The following is a 19779-nucleotide window of genomic DNA, read 5'->3' as shown; positions in this document are numbered from 1 at the left end:
TTATTGAATCTACTGTCCATTAATCTACAACTGTGAGCTAAAATGTCACTCATATCAAGTGAAAAATGAATGACGGTTGATGTTTTTAATGCAATGTTGCAGTATTTAGGCTATTATAAATGATTTATCCATGCACATCATTATTTTTTATAATTCATATATTTTTAAAATAATTTTTCATTAAAATAACTTCCCCTGCCTCTTGCAGCTCATCTCTTTTCTGATGATGCGTTTACTGACATGAGGGCGGAGCAACCTGTCACTCACATGAGATCCACCAATGACAAACCACAACCATCCAATCAGCCAATCAATTCCCCATGGACAAAATCAAGTCCCGTCCTACATTTATTTCTCGTTCGAGAAGCCGTTTCACTCGAATATATGTCGCAATAGCGAACTAAAGACTATTCCAACTTCTGTTTCATGCTGACTTTAACATGATGTTTAGGTGCAAGGCAACTCAGGCCAAGAAACTTTGGACATGCAATATTTTGTAAATCAGTAGGCAACTTTCTTGAGACCCTGCAGTATTTTCAATATAAAGAACTTAGATCAGTCACAGATAATATTTAATTGTGTATGGGAAATGCCAGACTTGTGTGTTTTACCTTGAACTGTTGCTGCTGTGACTCGAGACTCTGAACCGACACTAGAACCTTCAGCAGCTGCAGACTGATGACATCACAGTCCACTTGACACACACACAGCACAGCATCCACACACACCAACAACTGATCCAGATACAGCGCCTGAGAGACAAAAAAAACAGAAACGTGCAAAACATTTTCACTTTTCCTTACTTTTGTTTAATGTTAATTACGTCATTTATTCCTTTATTTTTTATTTACCGTTTAATTTCTAATTATAGTCTGGACAATTTAATTTAATTTAATTTAATTTCATTCAATTTAATTTAGTTTAATTTAGTTTAATTTAATGACATTTAATTTAATTACAGTTGCTATATTTGTTGTTTATTTGAGCTATTTCGTACTGCTTTGACAAATGAACAGTTTTTGTCATGCCAATAAAGGACACACATAGAGACTAAACTCTCTGACCTCGTAAAGCAGCCCAAAACACACGATGAGCTTTTCTTTCCATCGGTCTCTGTTATTTCCTACCCCACTACATTTTTACCCACCCTCACACAACCTTGTTGTCTCTCTTTCCATGCAGTGATCACATGTCTAGACAAAGTGTCACATTCACAGCAACAAGAGGATCATGACACCGTTTCCTCCAATCAGCGGTTCTGTCATTAAAAGGGACAGGATGATTAAGATGCAGGAGTTTTCACTGGCCACTGGAAGTGGGGGGGAGACACACTTTTACTACTATTTTTGGAAGGCAAAACTGAAGAAAGAATTCAGACTTTCTCTTTTTATTCATGTTCCGGACAAGAATATGACCAAATTAAATTAAATAATGAGGTAAACAGGGTTATGCACATGCAAAAAAAAATAAATAAAATACAATAAAATGAAGTAGACAGATTTAATAAAAAAGAAATTGAACATGAGGTAGACAGGGTTATGTACTTGTAAACAAAAAAAATTAGGCAGGAATATGCAAAGATAAAATTAAATATTATCAGGTATAAAGGGTTATGCACAGGTAAAAAAAAAATCAATCAATAAAAATTAATAAAAATAAAATTGTCAGGATAAGTAAAGTACAATAAATAAATGAAATATTATTAAATAGACAGGGTTAAGCACAGGTAAAAAAGAAATAAAATAATACAATAAAATAAAATGGCAGATGGCATACATGGATATATGTATGGGAGCTTGTTTCCGCCACAGAATAAAAATAAATAAGGTAAGAACTTTTATTTCACAATTCTGAGTTGTTTCTCACAATTGCGAGTTTACATCTACATTTATCTCATAATTGCATGATAAAGAGTCACAATTGCGAGTTATAAAGTCCGAACTGTGTGATGTAAAGTCGCAATTGAGTGTTATAAAGTCCGAACTGTGTGATGTAAAGTCGCAATTGAGAGTTATAAAGTCCGAATTGTGCAATGTAAAGTCGCAATTGAGTGTTATAAAGTCCGAATTGTGTGATGTAAAGTCGCAATTGAGTGTTATAAAGTCCGAATTGTGTAATGTAAAGTCGCAATTGAGTGTTATAAAGTCAGAATTCTGTGATGTAAAGTCGCAATTGAGAGTTATAAAGTCCGAATTGTGTGATGTAAAGTCGCAATTGAGTGTTATAAAGTCCGAATTGTGTAATGTAAAGTCGCAATTGAGTGTTATAAAGTCCAAATTGTGTAATGTAAAGTCGCAATTGAGTGTTATAAAGTCCGAATTGTGTGATGTAAAGTCGCAATTGAGTGTTATAAAGTCCGAATTGTGTGATGTTAAGTCGCAATTGAGTGTTATAAAGTCCGAATTGTGTAATGTAAAGTCGCAATTGAGTGTTATAAAGTCCGAATTGTGTGATGTTAAGTCGCAATTGAGTGTTATAAAGTCTGAATTCTGTGATGTAAAGTCGCAATTGAGAGTTATAAAGTCCGAATTGTGTGATGTAAAGTCGCAATTGAGTGTTATAAAGTCCGAATTGTGTAATGTAAAGTCGCAATTGAGTGTTATAAAGTCCGAATTGTGTAATGTAAAGTCGCAATTGAGTGTTATAAAGTCCGAATTGTGTGATGTAAAGTCGCAATTGAGTGTTATAAAGTCCGAATTGTGTGATGTAAAGTCGCAATTGAGTGTTATAAAGTCCGAACTGTGTGATGTAAAGTCGCAATTGAGTGTTATAAAGTCCGAATTGTGTGATGTAAAGTCGCAATTGAGTGTTATAAAGTCCGAATTGTGTGATGTTAAGTCGCAATTGAGTGTTATAAAGTCCGAATTGTGTAATGTAAAGTCGCAATTGAGTGTTATAAAGTCCGAATTGTGTGATGTTAAGTCGCAATTGAGTGTTATAAAGTCCGAATTATGTGATGTTAAGTCGCAATTGAGTGTTATAAAGTCCAAATTGTGTGATGTTAAGTCGCAATTGAGTGTTATAAAGTCCGAATTGTGTGATGTTAAGTTGCAATTGAGTGTTATAAAGTCCGAATTGTGTGATGTTAAGTCGCAATTGAGTGTTATAAAGTCCTAATTGTGTGATGTTAAGTCGCAATTGAGTGTTATAAAGTCCGAATTGTGTGATGTTAAGTCGCAATTGAGTGTTATAAAGTCCGAATTGTGTGATGTTAAGTCGCAATTGAGTGTTATAAAGTCCGAATTGTGTGATGTTAAGTCGCAATTGAGTGTTAAAAAGTCCGAATTGTGTAATGTAAAGTCGCAATTGAGTGTTATAAAGTCAGAATTCTGTGATGTAAAGTCGCAATTGAGAGTTATAAAGTCCGAATTGTGTGATGTAAAGTCGCAATTGAGTGCTATAAAGTCCGAATTGTGTAATGTAAAGTCGCAATTGAGTGTTATAAAGTCCAAATTGTGTAATGTAAAGTCGCAATTGAGTGTTATAAAGTCCGAATTGTGTGATGTTAAGTCGCAATTGAGTGCTATAAAGTCCGAATTGTGTAATGTAAAGTCGCAATTGAGTGTTATAAAGTCCGAATTGTGTAATGTAAAGTCGCAATTGAGTGTTATAAAGTCCGAATTGTGTGATGTTAAGTCGCAATTGAGTGTTATAAAGTCTGAATTATGTGATGTTAAGTCGCAATTGAGTGTTATAAAGTCCAAATTGTGTGATGTAAAGTCGCAATTGAGTGTTATAAAGTCCGAATTGTGTGATGTTAATTCGCAATTGAGTGTTATAAAGTCCTAATTGTGTGATGTTAAGTCGCAATTGAGTGTTATAAAGTCAGAATTCTGTGATGTAAAGTCGCAATTGAGAGTTATAAAGTCCGAATTGTGTGATGTAAAGTCGCAATTGAGTGTTATAAAGTCCGAATTGTGTAATGTAAAGTCGCAATTGAGTGTTATAAAGTCCGAATTGTGTAATGTAAAGTCGCAATTGAGTGTTATAAAGTCCGAATTGTGTGATGTAAGTTCGCAATTGAGTGTTATAAAGTCCGAATTGTGTGATGTAAAGTCGCAATTGAGTGTTATAAAGTCCGAACTGTGTGATGTAAAGTCGCAATTGAGTGTTATAAAGTCCGAATTGTGTGATGTAAAGTCGCAATTGAGTGTTATAAAGTCCGAACTGTGTGATGTAAAGTCGCAATTGAGTGTTATAAAGTCCAAATTGTGTAATGTAAAGTCGCAATTGAGTGTTATAAAGTCCTAATTGTGTGATGTTAAGTCGCAATTGAGTGTTATAAAGTCCGAATTGTGTGATGTAAAGTCGCAATTGAGTGTTATTAAGTCCGAATTGTGTGATGTTAAGTCGCAATTGAGTGTTATAAAGTCCGAATTGTGTGATGTAAAGACGCAATTGAGTGTTATAAAGTCCGAATTGTGTGATGTTAAGTCGCAATTGAGTGTTATAAAGTCCGAATTGTGTGATGTTAAGTCGCAATTGAGTGTTATAAAGTCCGAATTGTGTGATGTTAAGTCGCAATTGAGTGTTATAAAGTCCGAATTGTGTGATGTTAAGTCGCAATTGAGTGTTATAAAGTCCGAATTGTGTGATGTAAAGTCGCAATTGAGTGTTATAAAGTCCGAATTGTGTGATGTTAAGTCGCAATTGAGTGTTATAAAGTCCGAATTGTGTGATGTAAAGTCGCAATTGAGTGTTATAAAGTCCGAATTGTGTGATGTTAAGTCGCTATTGAGTGTTATAAAGTCCGAATTGTGTGATGTTAAGTCGCAATTGAGTGTTATAAAGTCATAATTTTGAGACAAACTCGCAATTTCGAGGAATAAATTCAGAATTGCGAGATGTAAACTCGCAATTGCGAGATAAAAAGTTGCAAATCATCTTTTAAAATGTATTTTTTCTGTGGCGGAAACAAGCTTCCATTTGCACAGGTAAAAAATAAAATAAAATAAAAAATTAAGTAGACAGGGTTATGCACGGTTTAAAAAAATATAAAACAATTACATAGAAAACATTATAAAAAAAATATTTTTTATCTATTGTTAGTTGATGGTGTGGAGTTTTGAAATATATAAAACTTTAAATATATAAATCTTTATAATTGTAAAACTTAGCAGATAAAGCTCTTATAGATCAAGATTATGTATTTCCCCCCCCCCATTATGGAATTTAATAAAAGACTCGTTTTAAAGATGTCACTTTATGGGCAGGTTTCCAGATCGAACTAACACTCGTAAAACAGAAGCATGTTCTCTAGTTCACGCCTATGGCTGTCAGAGGAGTGATCGACAGGTCTGACAACTGTTTTAAACCGATCGCCCCAACCAGCACTGCAATTCATGTTCGTCTGGCTCTTCTTGTCCATAAATATAGTCCTGTCTCCACAACTCGTCCCACCCTGTCTCCAGCTCCTCTTTTTTCAGGACAGAGGTGAGCAGGCCACAGCTGTCAGCTATGACGTGAGCAGGCAGGTATGCATTTATGTATATTCTCTAATATAGATCTGAAATTTTATGTTGACCTTCCTTTAGACAGCTGAGATTTACATTCCCGCTTATAGTCCCATAGCAACTCCGAAAACAAAACACGGAGAGCTGGTGCTTCTGTTTTCCATGTCCTACAGGCATCGCAAATCCAATTCATAACACATTACACAAGTGCACATCTTCAGACCCACAACATCTGACATATCCTCAAAAGAGGACTGCAGGCGTGTTATTTCCTTGCCTTCTTCCTACACTGTACTTTTTTCTGATGATTTTGGAAAACAGACAGTCGAAAGTGCTCTGACAACAGCTACATCAAAGAGCAGGCTGACTTCAAAGCTGCAGTGTACAGGAAAGATCAGAGCATCTGCCTCTGTTCACTCAACAGTGGGTTTCACCAAAAAACAGGGTTCTTCTTGCTCTTTCAAAATAAAGTTTAATGTAGACATAGGCCCTACTCTAAAATTCACTCAACATAAAACTCCCCAGTTCACACAGACACGTAAACTGAAAATAAGTAGTGTTATTTTAGTATTTAAGGAGAGTAAAGGCAGGGTAGGCAATTTGCTCCAGAATTTTTTTTTGGTATGCTGGTTGAAAGTCTCTTTCACTTCCTTATAGCAATAACTAACTTAAGTGGTGTAAATGTATTTATATGTACAGGTCCTTCTCAAAAAATTAGCATATTGTGATAAAGTTCATTATTTTCCATAATGTAATGATAAAAATTTAACTTTCATATATTTTAGATTCATTGCACACCATCTGAAATATTTCAGGTCTTTTATTGTTTTAATACTGATAATTTTGGCATACAGCTCATGAAAACCCAAAATTCCTATCTCAAAAAATTAGCATATTTCAAAAAACCAATAAAAGGAGTGTTTTTAATACAAAAAAAAGTCAACCTTCCAATAATTATGTTCAGTTATGCACTCAATACTTGGTCGGGAATCCTTTTGCAGAAATGACTGCTTCAATGCGGCGTGGCATGGAGGCAATCAGCCTGTGGCACTGCTGAGGTGTTATGGAGGCCCAGGATGCTTCGATAGCGGCCTTAAGCTCATCCAGAGTGTTGGGTCTTGCGTCTCTCAACTTTGTCTTCACAATATCCCACAGATTCTCTATGGGGTTCAGGTCAGGAGAGTTGGCAGGCCAATTGAGCACAGTAATACCATGGTCAGTAAACCATTTACCAGTGGTTTTGGCACTGTGAGCAGGTGCCAGGTCGTGCTGAAAAATGAAATCTTCATCTCCATTAAGCTTTTCAGCAGATGGAAGCATGAAGTGCTCCAAAATCTCCTGATAGCTAGCTGCATTGACCCGGCCCTTGATAAAACACAGTGGACCAACACCAGCAGCTGACATGGCACCCCAGACCATCACTGACTGTGGGTACTTGACACTGGACTTCAGGCATTTTGGCATTTCCTTCTCCCCAGTCTTCCTCCAGACTCTGGCACCTTGGTTTCGGAATGACATGCCAAATTTGCTTTCATCCGAAAAAAGTACTTTGGACCACTGAGCAACAGTCCAGTGCTGCTTCTCTGTAGCCCAGGTCAGGCGCTTCTGCCGCTGTTTCTGGTTCAAAAGTGGCTTGACCTGGGGAATGCGGCACCTGTAGCCCATTTCCTGCACACGCCTGTGCACGGTGGCTCTGGATGTTTCTACTCCAGACTCAGTCCACTGCTTCCGCAGGTCCCCCAAGATCTGGAATCGGTCCTTCTCCACAATCTTCCTCAGGGTCCGGTCACCTCTTCTCGTTGTGCAGCGTTTTTTGCCACACTTTTTCCTTCCCACAGACTTCCCACTGAGGTGCCTTGATACAGCACTCTGGGAACAGCCTATTTGTTCAGAAATTTCTTTCTGTGTCTTAACCTCTTGCTTGATGGTGTCAATGATGGCCTTCTGGACAGCAGTCAGGTCGGCAGTCTTACCAATGATTGCGGTTTTGAGTAATGAAACAGGCTGGGAGTTTTTAAAAGCCTCAGGAATGTTTTGCAGGTGTTTAGAGTTAATTAGTTGATTCAGATGATTAGGTTAATAGCTCGTTTAGAGACCCTTTTCATGATATGCTAATTTTTGAGATAGGAATTTTGGGTTTTCATGAGCTGTATGCCAAAATCATCAGTATTAAAACAATAAAAGACCTGAAATATTTCAGTTGGTGTGCAATGAATCTAAAATATATGAAAGTTTAATTTTCATCGTTACATTATGGAAAATAATGAACTTTATCACAATATGCTAATTTTTTGAGAAGGACCTGTATATATCTCATCTGTGGAAGGCGCAGGACCATAACACGTTCGTCCAATCATTGCATTCGGTCCGAATGCAATGATACGATGTCCTGCCTGTCAGTGTGTGTATTTCCACACACAGGCAGGAAAGTGTGTGTATTTCCACACCTCCGTGCACCTGCTCGAGCAGACATCACACGTCATCAGCGTGTTTCATGCTATGAGACAGACGTCAGTCACGAGCACCGCGACTGAAACAGCAGCCGCCTTTTACAGTTCCTCCTGAACCAAAACAACCAGCTTATGCTGCGTTCATGCCATAACAGTTATGACCTAAGTATGGCATAACTAGCGTAATTTAATAGAGATGGAGACCTGTGACGTTATATATGCGTTTCAATGGCAACACTATCAATGGTGAAATGAATCTGAAGCAGTCAGGTTATATAGGTCAGAGCTCTGTAAGTTGTTTATGTTCATTATTATTGTAATGTCATGTGCTTTCAGACATGAGCTAGTGTAACGCCATCTCTCGTTATTTTATTTTTTTTGCTCCTTGCTTTACTCGTTTTTCTGAAGGAGGTGTGGCTTTGGAAGACACTCTGAAGGGAGAGTGGGATCTTATGCTTTCAAAGCTAGCTTGCTATTGCTAGCCACTCCGAAAATTGCTTACCCTCCCTTTAATATTTAGTAATATTATTGATTTAAAGGCATTGACACTATGATGAGAACAAAACTTGAAAACTGAAATTGAGCTGGATGATGACATCACTGGTCTCCGCAGAGCTGCTTTAGCTGAATTGACCCTTCGTTTAGCCCCGCTCTCCCTAGTTACTGTTGCTACGCCTGTCAAGCTTCCGCGCCTGGCACGTCTATTACAGTGTGTATGAACCGGTGTCAGACATTCCTAATGAGATAATTAGTAATTTTTGGCGAACATGTGAAATATCCGAGAGAGCAAGACAAAAGGGACTGCAGTAAGTTATGCATTCGAGGGATATATCCACGACTTAATATGCAACCGATTAGAGAATAATTTCATAAAAATTGAAGCTAAAGCCTATAGTTCCAGCGCAATGGGAAAATGGGAAACACAAATTGAGGAACGGCTATGTTCGTGCACAGCAGGGTAAGAGAAATGTCTAATGTAAGAGAAATAATCTAATAATTATAAATCAAACAGCTTATCCATAAATCTTGAGGAATAACACTAACACCAGGAGAGCTGCGATCGGATTGGGTTAAAGTTACTCAGTCAGGGGTAGTAGGCCGTTGATTAACAAAAGGCTGAAATATATTTTAAAGTATGTCAGTGAGCCTCCGTCTTGTCTTTAATCGTCTTATTTTACATCAAAACATATGCATTATGAACAAAGGACTGTCATTATTTCCAACTTCCAAGCAATATGTGTTTTTGTTAATCCTGTCAAAACTTAGTTGTGAATGGGGTCTCCCACACTGCTTGATCCACACACATCATTTCTCCCCTTGGCTTTTAGATTTTCGGGAAGGAAAAAAATTCCACTCCCCCGTCCAAACTTTTAGGATACCGGGTATCAGATTTGCACAATCCATACGCTCAACGCTTCGGGATGTTTCCCTCGCTGGAAAGCTTGCCAGACCTCCCACGCCTAGTTATGGTTGCTAAGACACGATTGGCCAGTGGCGGTTTTCGGGATTGGCTTAGCGAAGAGTCAATTGACTTCGTTTCATAATTGACAAATTTTGCAACATCAACACGGTTACTGAACTGAATCAATATGGAACTGATTCGAGCAGTTTATAAATGAATTGAACTCATTGTCATCAAAATTGTAGAACTTTACTCAGTTATTGAACTGAACTGAATCAACACTGAACTGACTCGAGCCCTCATGACATCCTCACAATTGATTTCTGACCTATAGTCAAAATTTTAATTAGATCAAACTATTTTTAATCAACTCTTTTCAGCATTGAATGAAATATAATTTTACACTATCGTTCAAAAGTTTTGGGGACGCAAAGATTTTTTTTTTAAAGAGGTCTCTTATGATCACCAAAACTATATTTATTCAATCAAAAATACAGTAAAAACAGAATTATTGTGAACTATTTTTACAACTTAAAATACTTGTTTTCTATTTGAATATTTTATCAAATGCAATTTACAAAATTCAGGATCATTACTTCAGTCTTTAGTGTCACAAGATCTTTCAGAAATCATTCTAATATGCTGATTTGATGCTCAAGAAACATTTTCTGATTATTATTATCAATGTTGAAAACAGTTGTGTTTTCAACATTGAAAAAAAAAACGCATTTTTTTTTAAACAGAAATGTTTTGTAACATTATAAATGTCTTTACGGTCACTTTTAATAAATTACATGCATCCTTGCTGAATAAAGGTAGCCTATTCGTTTCCTTTCTGAAAAAAAACGGTCTTTCCAGTCGACATTTTTCTTATCTGTCATTTTAAATTAATCAGAGGTCATAACAATACTTTCTGTGATTGCATTCACCATTTGATTAATTAATGCTTCTTAAACGGCAACATAGTTCTGCTATGATGCCTTAAAATGTGATCTAGGTAGGCATCTCACTAGATTTAGAAACAGAGCAAATGTATTTTTGTAAATAGGCTACATATTTACAGTCAGTCTCACATGTATTCTCTCTCTCCCTCTAGATTTCCAGGCAGTCATTTCATTAGCTACTGTGGAATTAAAAACAGGATAATTTGCCATTTCCTCCCCTTAAACTGACAAAAACCACTGTCTCGCCTCCCTTTTTTTGTCTCAATGATCTCTATGGGACAGTCAAAGGTCCTGCAACATCTGTGATGAACCATGTCTTTATTGTGTCACAATCTCCCAGCCAATGCTTTTAAGGTCACATTATTTCACAGAAGGAAAACTTTGTGAGATTCTGCCATGAATTCTGAGATAAAACATGGATAGCTGGACCGAAGTATGCAGGATTGTGGAGGACACAGGGGGGGTCAGGGGCAAAATTAGTCATTTTTCTTTTAGCACTTTTAAGTACACTAAAGAGGGAATTTCTGCAAAGCTCTCTCAGGGGTGGTGACTTGGCACCGAAGGGATGGTAAATTCAAAAAATAGAGCGTTATTTTAGATATCAAAGAGAGTCGAATGTGGGTTGAGAGGAAACCAGGGCCAGACTCTTGGGTCTGGGTGGGATTTTTCCACTCGGTCTGACAAAGATATGTTCTAACACATCTGCAACATGAATAAGTGTGTGTGTGTATGTGTGTTTGAGGGGGCTGGAAATATGCAATAAAAGACATTCTTTAGGTAAACTACATTTGCTTAAGGCTTAAGTCTAAAATTAAACTAGCCATTAAGAGTTAAAAACAGTTGTTTTCATGCAAAAATTGTCTGTGTCATGGCATGAAAAGTTTCGCACATACACAGATTTTATCACTGGACATCACCAAGTGGCTGTACTTTTTGTAGTGGTCATTTCTACTGTATAATGCCCTACTGTTATTGGTTGGCTGCATAACTGCACAACAAATGTGATGAATTATCATTAAAACTCCTAAAATCTTCAACTTTGATTGACAATAAATGAATTCTGGTTGCTTTGGCATGGCAAGTCAATGTGTGAACACAGCTTTGCAATGGAAAACTAAGCATTCAGGAGCAGGTAGAACAGAAATGTCATTGACTCTCACCTGTTGGGACCCCTGACAGACTTCAGGGTGTGCGAGCATGTTTCCGATTTTTAACAGGTGGGGTCGTAGTTCCTCCCTTGAACTCCCTCTTAGTACGGCCCCCAGAACCATGAGAGGAGCCCAGGGAGCACCAGACGAGCAGGAATTGGAGTCTTCAACGTGAGGTAACAGAAACTTGAGGAAGACCTCTGGACTAACAAATGCTCCCAAGAGCTTCGCTGACTCCAAACACTGTCAAAGAGAGAGACAGGAAACCACTGAAATAAAAAAAAATCATGATTCAAACATATCTCATAACATACAGACATATAGACAGACAGACAGATATATAGATAGACAGACAGACAGATTACAGACAGATAGATATATAGAGATATAGAGAGATGGATAGATAGAGAGATTGACACACAGCACTCAACAGACAGACAGATAGACAGACAGACAGACAGATAGATAATATAATAGATAGATAGATAGATAGATAGATAGATAGATAGATAGATAGATAGATAGATAGATGACAGACAGATAGATAGCACTCAATAGACAGACAGACAGATAGATAGATAGATGGCAGACAGACAGATAGACAGACAGACAGACAGATATATAGATAGACAGACAGATTACAGATATATATAGATAGATAGATAGATTGATAGATAGATTGATAGATAGATAGAGAGATGGATAGATAGAGAGATAGACAGCACTCAACAGACAGACAGATAGATCGATAGATGACAGACAGATAGATAATATATTAGATAGATAGATAGCACTCAATAGTCAATAGACAGACAGATAGATAGATTACAGACAGAGAGATAGACAATCAGATTACAGATAGATAGACACATGCAGACAGACAGATAGATAGATAGATAGATGGCAGACAGACAGATAGACAGACAGACAGATAGACAGACAGACAGATATATAGATAGACAGACGGATTACAGATAGATAGATACATATATATATATATATATATATATATATATATATATAGACAGATAGACAGATAGAGATATAGAGAGATGGATAGATAGAGAGATAGACAGCACTCAACAGACAGGCAGATAGACAGATAGATAATATAATAGATGGATAGATAGCACTCAATAGTCAATAGACAGACAGATAGATAGATTACAGGCAGAGAGATAGACAAACAGATTACAGAGATAGATAGACACATACAGACAGACAGACAGATACATAGATAGATGACAGACAGACAGATATATAGATAGACAGACTACAAACAGAGATAGATAGATAGATGAAGACAGACAGACAGATAGATAGACAGACAGAGAGATAGACAAACAGATTACAGATAGATAGATAGATAGATAGATAGATAGATAGATAGATAGATAGATAGACAGACAGATAGATAGACAGACAGATACAGACAGACAGACAGATAGATAGATGCACACAGATATATAGATAGACAGATTACAGACAGAGATAGATAGATGGGCAGATAGATAGATAGATAGATAGATAGATAGATAGATAGATAGATGACAGACAGATAGACAGATAGATGACAGACATATATAGATAAACAGATACACAGATAGATAGTTAGATGACAGACAGACAGACTAATAGATAGACAGACAGATAGACAGACAGATAGATAGATAGATAGATAGACAGACAGACAGCACTCAACAAACAGACAGACAGACAGACAGACAGATAGATAGATAGATGACAGACAGATAAATAGATAGATGACAGACAGACAGATTACAGACAGATAGATATAGATAGATAGACAGACAGATTACAGACAGAGATAGATAGATAGATAGATAGATAGATAGATAGATGACAGATAGACAGATAGATGACAGACAGATAGACAGACAGACATATATATATATAGACGGAGAGATTACAGATAGATAGACACATGCAGACAGACAGATAGATAGATAGATAGATGGCAGACAGACAGATAGACAGACAGACAGACAGACAGATAGACAGACAGACAGATATATAGATAGACAGACGGATTACAGATATATATATATATGTATATATATATATATATATATATATATATATATATATATAGACAGATAGACAGATAGAGATATAGAGAGATGGATAGATAGAGAGATAGACAGCACTCAACAGACAGGCAGATAGACAGATAGATAATATAATAGATGGATGGATAGCACTCAGTAGTCAATAGACAGACAGATAGATAGATTACAGACAGAGAGATAGACAAACAGATTACAGAGATAGATAGACACATACAGACAGACAGACAGATACATAGATAGATGACAGACAGACAGATATATAGATAGACAGACTACAAACAGAGATAGATAGATAGATGAAGACAGACAGACAGACAGATAGATAGACAGACAGAGAGATAGACAAACAGATTACAGATAGATATATAGATAGATAGATAGATAGATAGATAGATAGATAGATAGACAGATAGATAGACAGACAGACAGATACAGACAGACAGACAGATAGATAGATGCACACAGATAGATAGACAGATTACAGACAGAGATAGATAGATGGGCAGATAGATAGATAGATAGATAGATAGATAGATAGATAGATAGATAGATAGATAGATAGATAGATAGATAGATAGATAGATGACAGACAGATAGACAGATATATGACAGATGACAGACATATATAGATAAACAGATACACAGATAGTTAGATGACAGACAGACAGACAAATAGATAGACAGACAGATAGATAGATAGATAGATAGATAGACAGACAGACAGCACTCAACAAACAGACAGACAGACAGACAGATAGATAGATGACAGACAGATAAATAGATAGATGACAGACAGACAGATTACAGACAGATAGATATAGATAGATAGACAGACAGATTACAGACAGAGATAGATAGATAGATAGATAGATAGATAGATAGATAGATAGATAGATAGATAGATAGATGACAGATAGACAGATAGATGACAGACAGATAGACAGACAGACAGATATATATATAGACGGAGAGATTACAGATAGATAGATAGATAGATAGACAGACAGAAAGCTAGACAGATACAGACAGACAGATAGATAGATAGATGACAGTCAGACAGATAGATATATAGATGGACAGACAGACACATATATAGACAGCACTCAACAGACAGACAGATAGACAGACAGACAGATAGAGAGACAGACAGACAGCACTCAACAGACAGACGGATAGACAGACATATAGATAATACAATAGATAGATAGATAGCACTCAATAGTCAATAGACAGACAGATAGATAGATTACAGACAGACAGACAGACACATAGATAGATAGATGACAGACAGACAGATATATAGATAGACAGACTACAAACAGAGATAGATAGATAGATTAAGACAGACAGACAGACAGATAGATATACAGACGGAGAGATAGACAAACAGATTACAGATAGATAGATAGATAGATAGATAGATAGATAGATAGATAGATAGATAGATAGATAGATAGATAGATAGATAGATGGATAGATAGATAGACAGACAGATAGACAGACAGATACAGACAGACAGATAGATAGATGACAGACAGACAGACAGACAGACAGACAGACAGACAGACAGATATATAGATAGACAGATTACAGACAGAGATAGATAGATGGGCAGATAGATAGATAGATAGATAGATGACAGACAAATAGACAGATAGACAGATAGATGACAGATAGACAGATAGATGACAGACATATATATATATAGATAAACAGATACACAGATAGATAGATGACAGACAGACAGACAGACAGACAAATAGATAGACAGATAGATAGACGGACAGATTACAGACAGATAGATAGATAGACAGACAGACAGACAGACAGACAGACAGACAGATAGAGGACAGACAGACAGACAGATAGACAGACAGATAAATAGATAGATGACAGACAGACAGACAGATTACAGACAGATAGATATAGATAGACAGACAGACAGATATACAGATAGATAAACAGACAGATTACAGACAGAGATAGATAGATAGATAGATGACAGATAGATGACAGACAGATAGACACACAGACAGATATATAGATAGACAGATAGATAGACAGAGAGATTACAGATAGATAGATAGATAGATAGATAGATAGATAGATAGATAGATAGATAGACAGACAGATAGCTAGACAGATACAGACAGACAGATAGATAGATAGATGACGGTCAGACAGATAGATATATAGATGGACAGACAGACAGATATATAGATGGACAGACAGATTACAGACAGATAGATATAGATAGACAGACAGATTACAGGCAGAGATAGATAGATAGACAGATACAGACAGACAGACAGATATATATATATATATATATATAGATAGATAGATAGACAGATAGATAGATAGATAGATAGATAGATAGATAGATAGATAGATAGATAGATAGATGTTCCTGATTGGTTGTCCTGTCACCTGTGTTCTGACGTCAGGCTCAGGGTCCACACAGGTGTGGTACAGCACAGTGAGCAGAGACTGCAGGTGTTGTGTACAGTGATCTTCTGCATGTAGCAGCAGAACCCGCAGCAGCTGAGCCGTCTTCACTCGCGTCTGCACTAACCAGTCACCAATGTCCCGGCCCACCGCAGGAAGCAGCTTAGACAAATTCCTCACCACCAGCTCCCTGCAGCCCAGCCCGGGACGCTCTCCTGTCCAAGAAAAAAGGGAAAACATTTATTTATTTATTCCAGTGTTCTCCAATCACAGCTGGTAACTGATTTGAAATCAGTAGCTGGTTTGTTTTGTCATAAGTCTCTTATGCTCATCAATGTATTTATTTGATGCAGAAGACACAAGGCGTGAGCGCCACAGACATCCGATCCGTCTAGTGTGTGTTTTTACATTGAAAAACAATGGAAAAGTTGCGCAGTGGAATGAAAAAACGTGTGCACGGCCCCTTAAAACCATACATTTTTGAAATATTACAATTCAAAAAAATGTTTTATATTTTAATATATTTTAAAATTTAAAACAGCTTGATTTGAGGAAGTTTACACTGAAAACAGTTTTGCTGGTTAATATTTTTGTGGAAACTGATACACCTTTTTTCAGGTTTCTTTGATGAATAGAATGTTGAAATCTTTTGAACACTTTTATAACCATATAAAAGTCTCTGTCACTTTTGATCAATTTAATTTGTTCTTGCTCAATTAATGTTCAACATTTTTTTTTAGAAATCTTACTAATCCCAAACTTTTGAATGGTTGTGTACATAAATTATAAATATTCATTTGTGTTGGTTATTAATAAAAAAGCAAACATCTAGCTAACAATAATTTTACATTCAAGTTATCTCTCGTTCTCTCCTCTTTCTACTTTCCCCTGAATAAAAGTGGTAAAAACTCAAAAAGCTAACTGACAGCCCAGCATTAGATAATAAACATTAACTAGATGGGGCTTTATTCCAGGACAAGATAACTGAACATCAAAGTCTGTCAAATGTTATTTGAGGGATTAATCTGGAGTTTTCATATAAATTTGTAATGTATACTGTATATACACTGCCCTGCAAAAAAAGTCACTGTTTGGATATAAATAGGCAAAAGCTTAACAGTCAATGATTGGATCATTATTGCAGTGATTATTATGTTTCTAGCATGTTATATGTTTGGCATCAGTTCTTCCAACCCTAATTGATGGAGTGTGTAGATTTTCATTTCCTAAACTTCCCTCATGTAGGAAGACGCACCATGGCCATATTCCAGGATGACAATGATTCATTAGGCTCAAATTATGTCATTATAGTTGTTAGGGAGCATGAAGAATCATTTTCACTCATGAATTGGCACCTCTGAGTCCACAACTTAAATTCACTGAAAGTCTTTGGGATGTGCTGGAGGAGACTTTACAGAGTTCTGAACTCTTACATTGACAATACAAGATCTTGACCAAAAATTGATGCACCTCTTGATGGAAATAAATAGTTTAATGTCATTATTTTCATCAAGAGGTGAATACATTTTGGGTGAAGATCTTGGCCGGGCGGTGTTTAAAGATGTTAATTCTGTTATTAGTCTGTCTCACCTCCAGAAGTGTAAAGGGCAGGTGCAGGCAGCAGAAAGTCCATCTTATCCTTCAGATCATCCTCATTTTCCTTTTCCCATTGAGATCCTATTTGTTTCCATAAATCCTCAGCAAGAGACCTGGATAAATTCATTTAAAATCACAAAATCATATTTTTTTTTACGGGAAAGGACTAAAGTGATACACAAGAAGACAAATAAGTAAAAAACAAGATGACAAATACACCACCATTCAAAAGTTTGGGCTCATAAACATATTCAAATAAGCAGCAATTATTTTAAACTGTAATATTTCCCAATACTACGATTTTACTGAATTTGTATCAAATAAATGCAGCCTTACCAAGTCTTACAAACCCCAAATGTGTACAAAAATACATTTCAAGTATGTTTCAAATTGCCTATTTTTATGAGCATTTTGGGATATCGCTTAGAAAAAAAACACTGGAAGGAAACACCAAAGTGTGGATAAATTCTAAAAAGTGCATAAGATTTATGTCCGATAAGAAGAGATGTGCATTTTCATGACATTTATAGGCCTGGAAAACACCGTTATTATGACTGTGCATTTGTTCTCACCTGATTTCAGGGATCTCATCACTGAGACTGCTCAGAAGCAGCGGGATGAGCTTGTGGAAGTAGGAATATCTGTCCGGCAGGTGGAGGAGCCAATCACCCACGACTACGGTAACAGCCTTCCTCACCTAAACAGATTAGCACAACAATAAATCATTCCCTTGTGGAATACATAACCTTGTAAAATAGGAAATATATTTCATATTTAGCAGAAGAACTTCTTGGAAAGATATCAAAGACAAGCGATTTATTAAATAACGTATCAATCAACAAGCCTAAGCTTACCCGTGGCGAGTCGTCAAACAATCTCTGAGCCAAGTGGGACAAAACGTCATCTACGTTTTTGCCTGCACTGTGCCGAATGACCGCGCCAGTGGCCTGTGTGGCAGAAACTCTCACTTGGGAATGCTGGTGAGAAATAGTCTGCAACAGAGGCTTCAGAAGACTCTCAGCTTGCAGGTGAAAATGATCTGGGCAAAGATAGATGGACAGAAACTTGCGCATTACTATCTCCACTGTGTCTATGATTGTCTAATTGATATATGAAGATCTTAAAGGGATAGTTCACCCAAAAATTAAAATTCTGTCAGTATTTACTCACCCTCATGTTGTTCCAACCCCGTAAGACCTTCGTTCATCTTCGGAACACGAATTAAGATATTTTTGATGAAATCTGAGAGCTGGATCACTCCTCCCATCGTTAAAATAGTCCAAGTGACTACAGTGGCTCAATATTAGGTTTATCAAGCGACGAGAATACTTTTTGTGCGCAAAAAAACAAAAATAACGACTTTATTTCAACTATTTATTTCCTTCTCTGTGGGCCTCGAGTCAGTTCACTAGTGTAATAGCGTATAAGCTTCTGTTGTTGTACGTCACACGCATCACCCACATGACCAGCGTCGGCCAATAGTGAGCCTACGTGTGACGTAGCTCTACGCAATCACACTACGTTAACTGACTAGAGGCCCACAGAGAAGGAAATGAATAGTTGAAATAAAGTCATTATTTTTGTTTGTTTTTGCGCACAAAAAGTATTCTCGTCGTTTGATAAACTTAAGATTGAGCCACTGTAGTCACTTGGACTATTTTAACGATGTCTTTAATAACTTTTCGAGGAACAAGTTTCAATCCTTTTGAAGCCTATGGAGGAGTGATCCAGCTCTCAGATTTCATCAAAAATATCTTAATTCGTGTTCCGAAGATGAACGAAGGTCTTACGGGGTTGGAACAACATGAGGGTGAGTAAATACTGACAGAATTTTCATTTTTGGGTGAACTATCCCTTTAATGAGCTGGGTCGTTTGTGCTTGATGAGGTTTGGAGCTGAACTTTGCAGGAAGGTAGATCTTCAGGACTGGCCACCCCTGATATAGACAGTTGGGATACAGTGATATGGAGCATCTGTGGATAATTAAGGTCGAGTGATATGTCTGTTTAGATTCATTATACAGGAGTTAAGTGGCAAACTGGCCTTAGAAGTGTTGTGTATAGATGCCGATACCTGTATAGGTAACGATACCCTCATGTCACGATTCAATAGATATCATGATACTGAACTCACGATACAATACTATTGCGACACTCCAAGAGCTATGGTAAAAGGTTAACAATTTTTTTTACTGTTGAATAAAATGCTAAATTTGATATTACATTGTGGGTGTACATTCATAGGCTTG

General features: G+C 36.8%; 1 protein-coding gene across 1 annotated transcript in view; it reads right to left on the bottom strand.

Moving 5' to 3' along the window:
- Positions 1 to 19779, bottom strand: part of dnaaf5 (dynein axonemal assembly factor 5) — a 33731-nt gene that overhangs the window by 8668 nt on the left and 5284 nt on the right. The window contains exons 3-8 of the mRNA XM_077213598.1: positions 18386 to 18570; positions 18104 to 18228; positions 17526 to 17644; positions 15918 to 16150; positions 11410 to 11640; positions 612 to 752 (exon numbers count right to left, since the gene is read on the bottom strand). Coding sequence (XP_077069713.1) covers positions 612 to 752; positions 11410 to 11640; positions 15918 to 16150; positions 17526 to 17644; positions 18104 to 18228; positions 18386 to 18570 — 1034 coding nt within the window. The remainder of the gene's footprint in view (positions 1 to 611; positions 753 to 11409; positions 11641 to 15917; positions 16151 to 17525; positions 17645 to 18103; positions 18229 to 18385; positions 18571 to 19779) is intronic.

The sequence above is a fragment of the Siphateles boraxobius genome, unplaced genomic scaffold, assembly GCF_051911475.1.
Source record: "Siphateles boraxobius isolate OS27281-9 unplaced genomic scaffold, OSU_SipBor_1 66, whole genome shotgun sequence".
NCBI classification, from domain to species: Eukaryota; Metazoa; Chordata; class Actinopteri; order Cypriniformes; family Leuciscidae; genus Siphateles; species Siphateles boraxobius.
The sequence above is the reverse complement of the archived record's forward strand: the minus strand, read 5'-3'. Positions and strand labels throughout refer to the sequence as shown.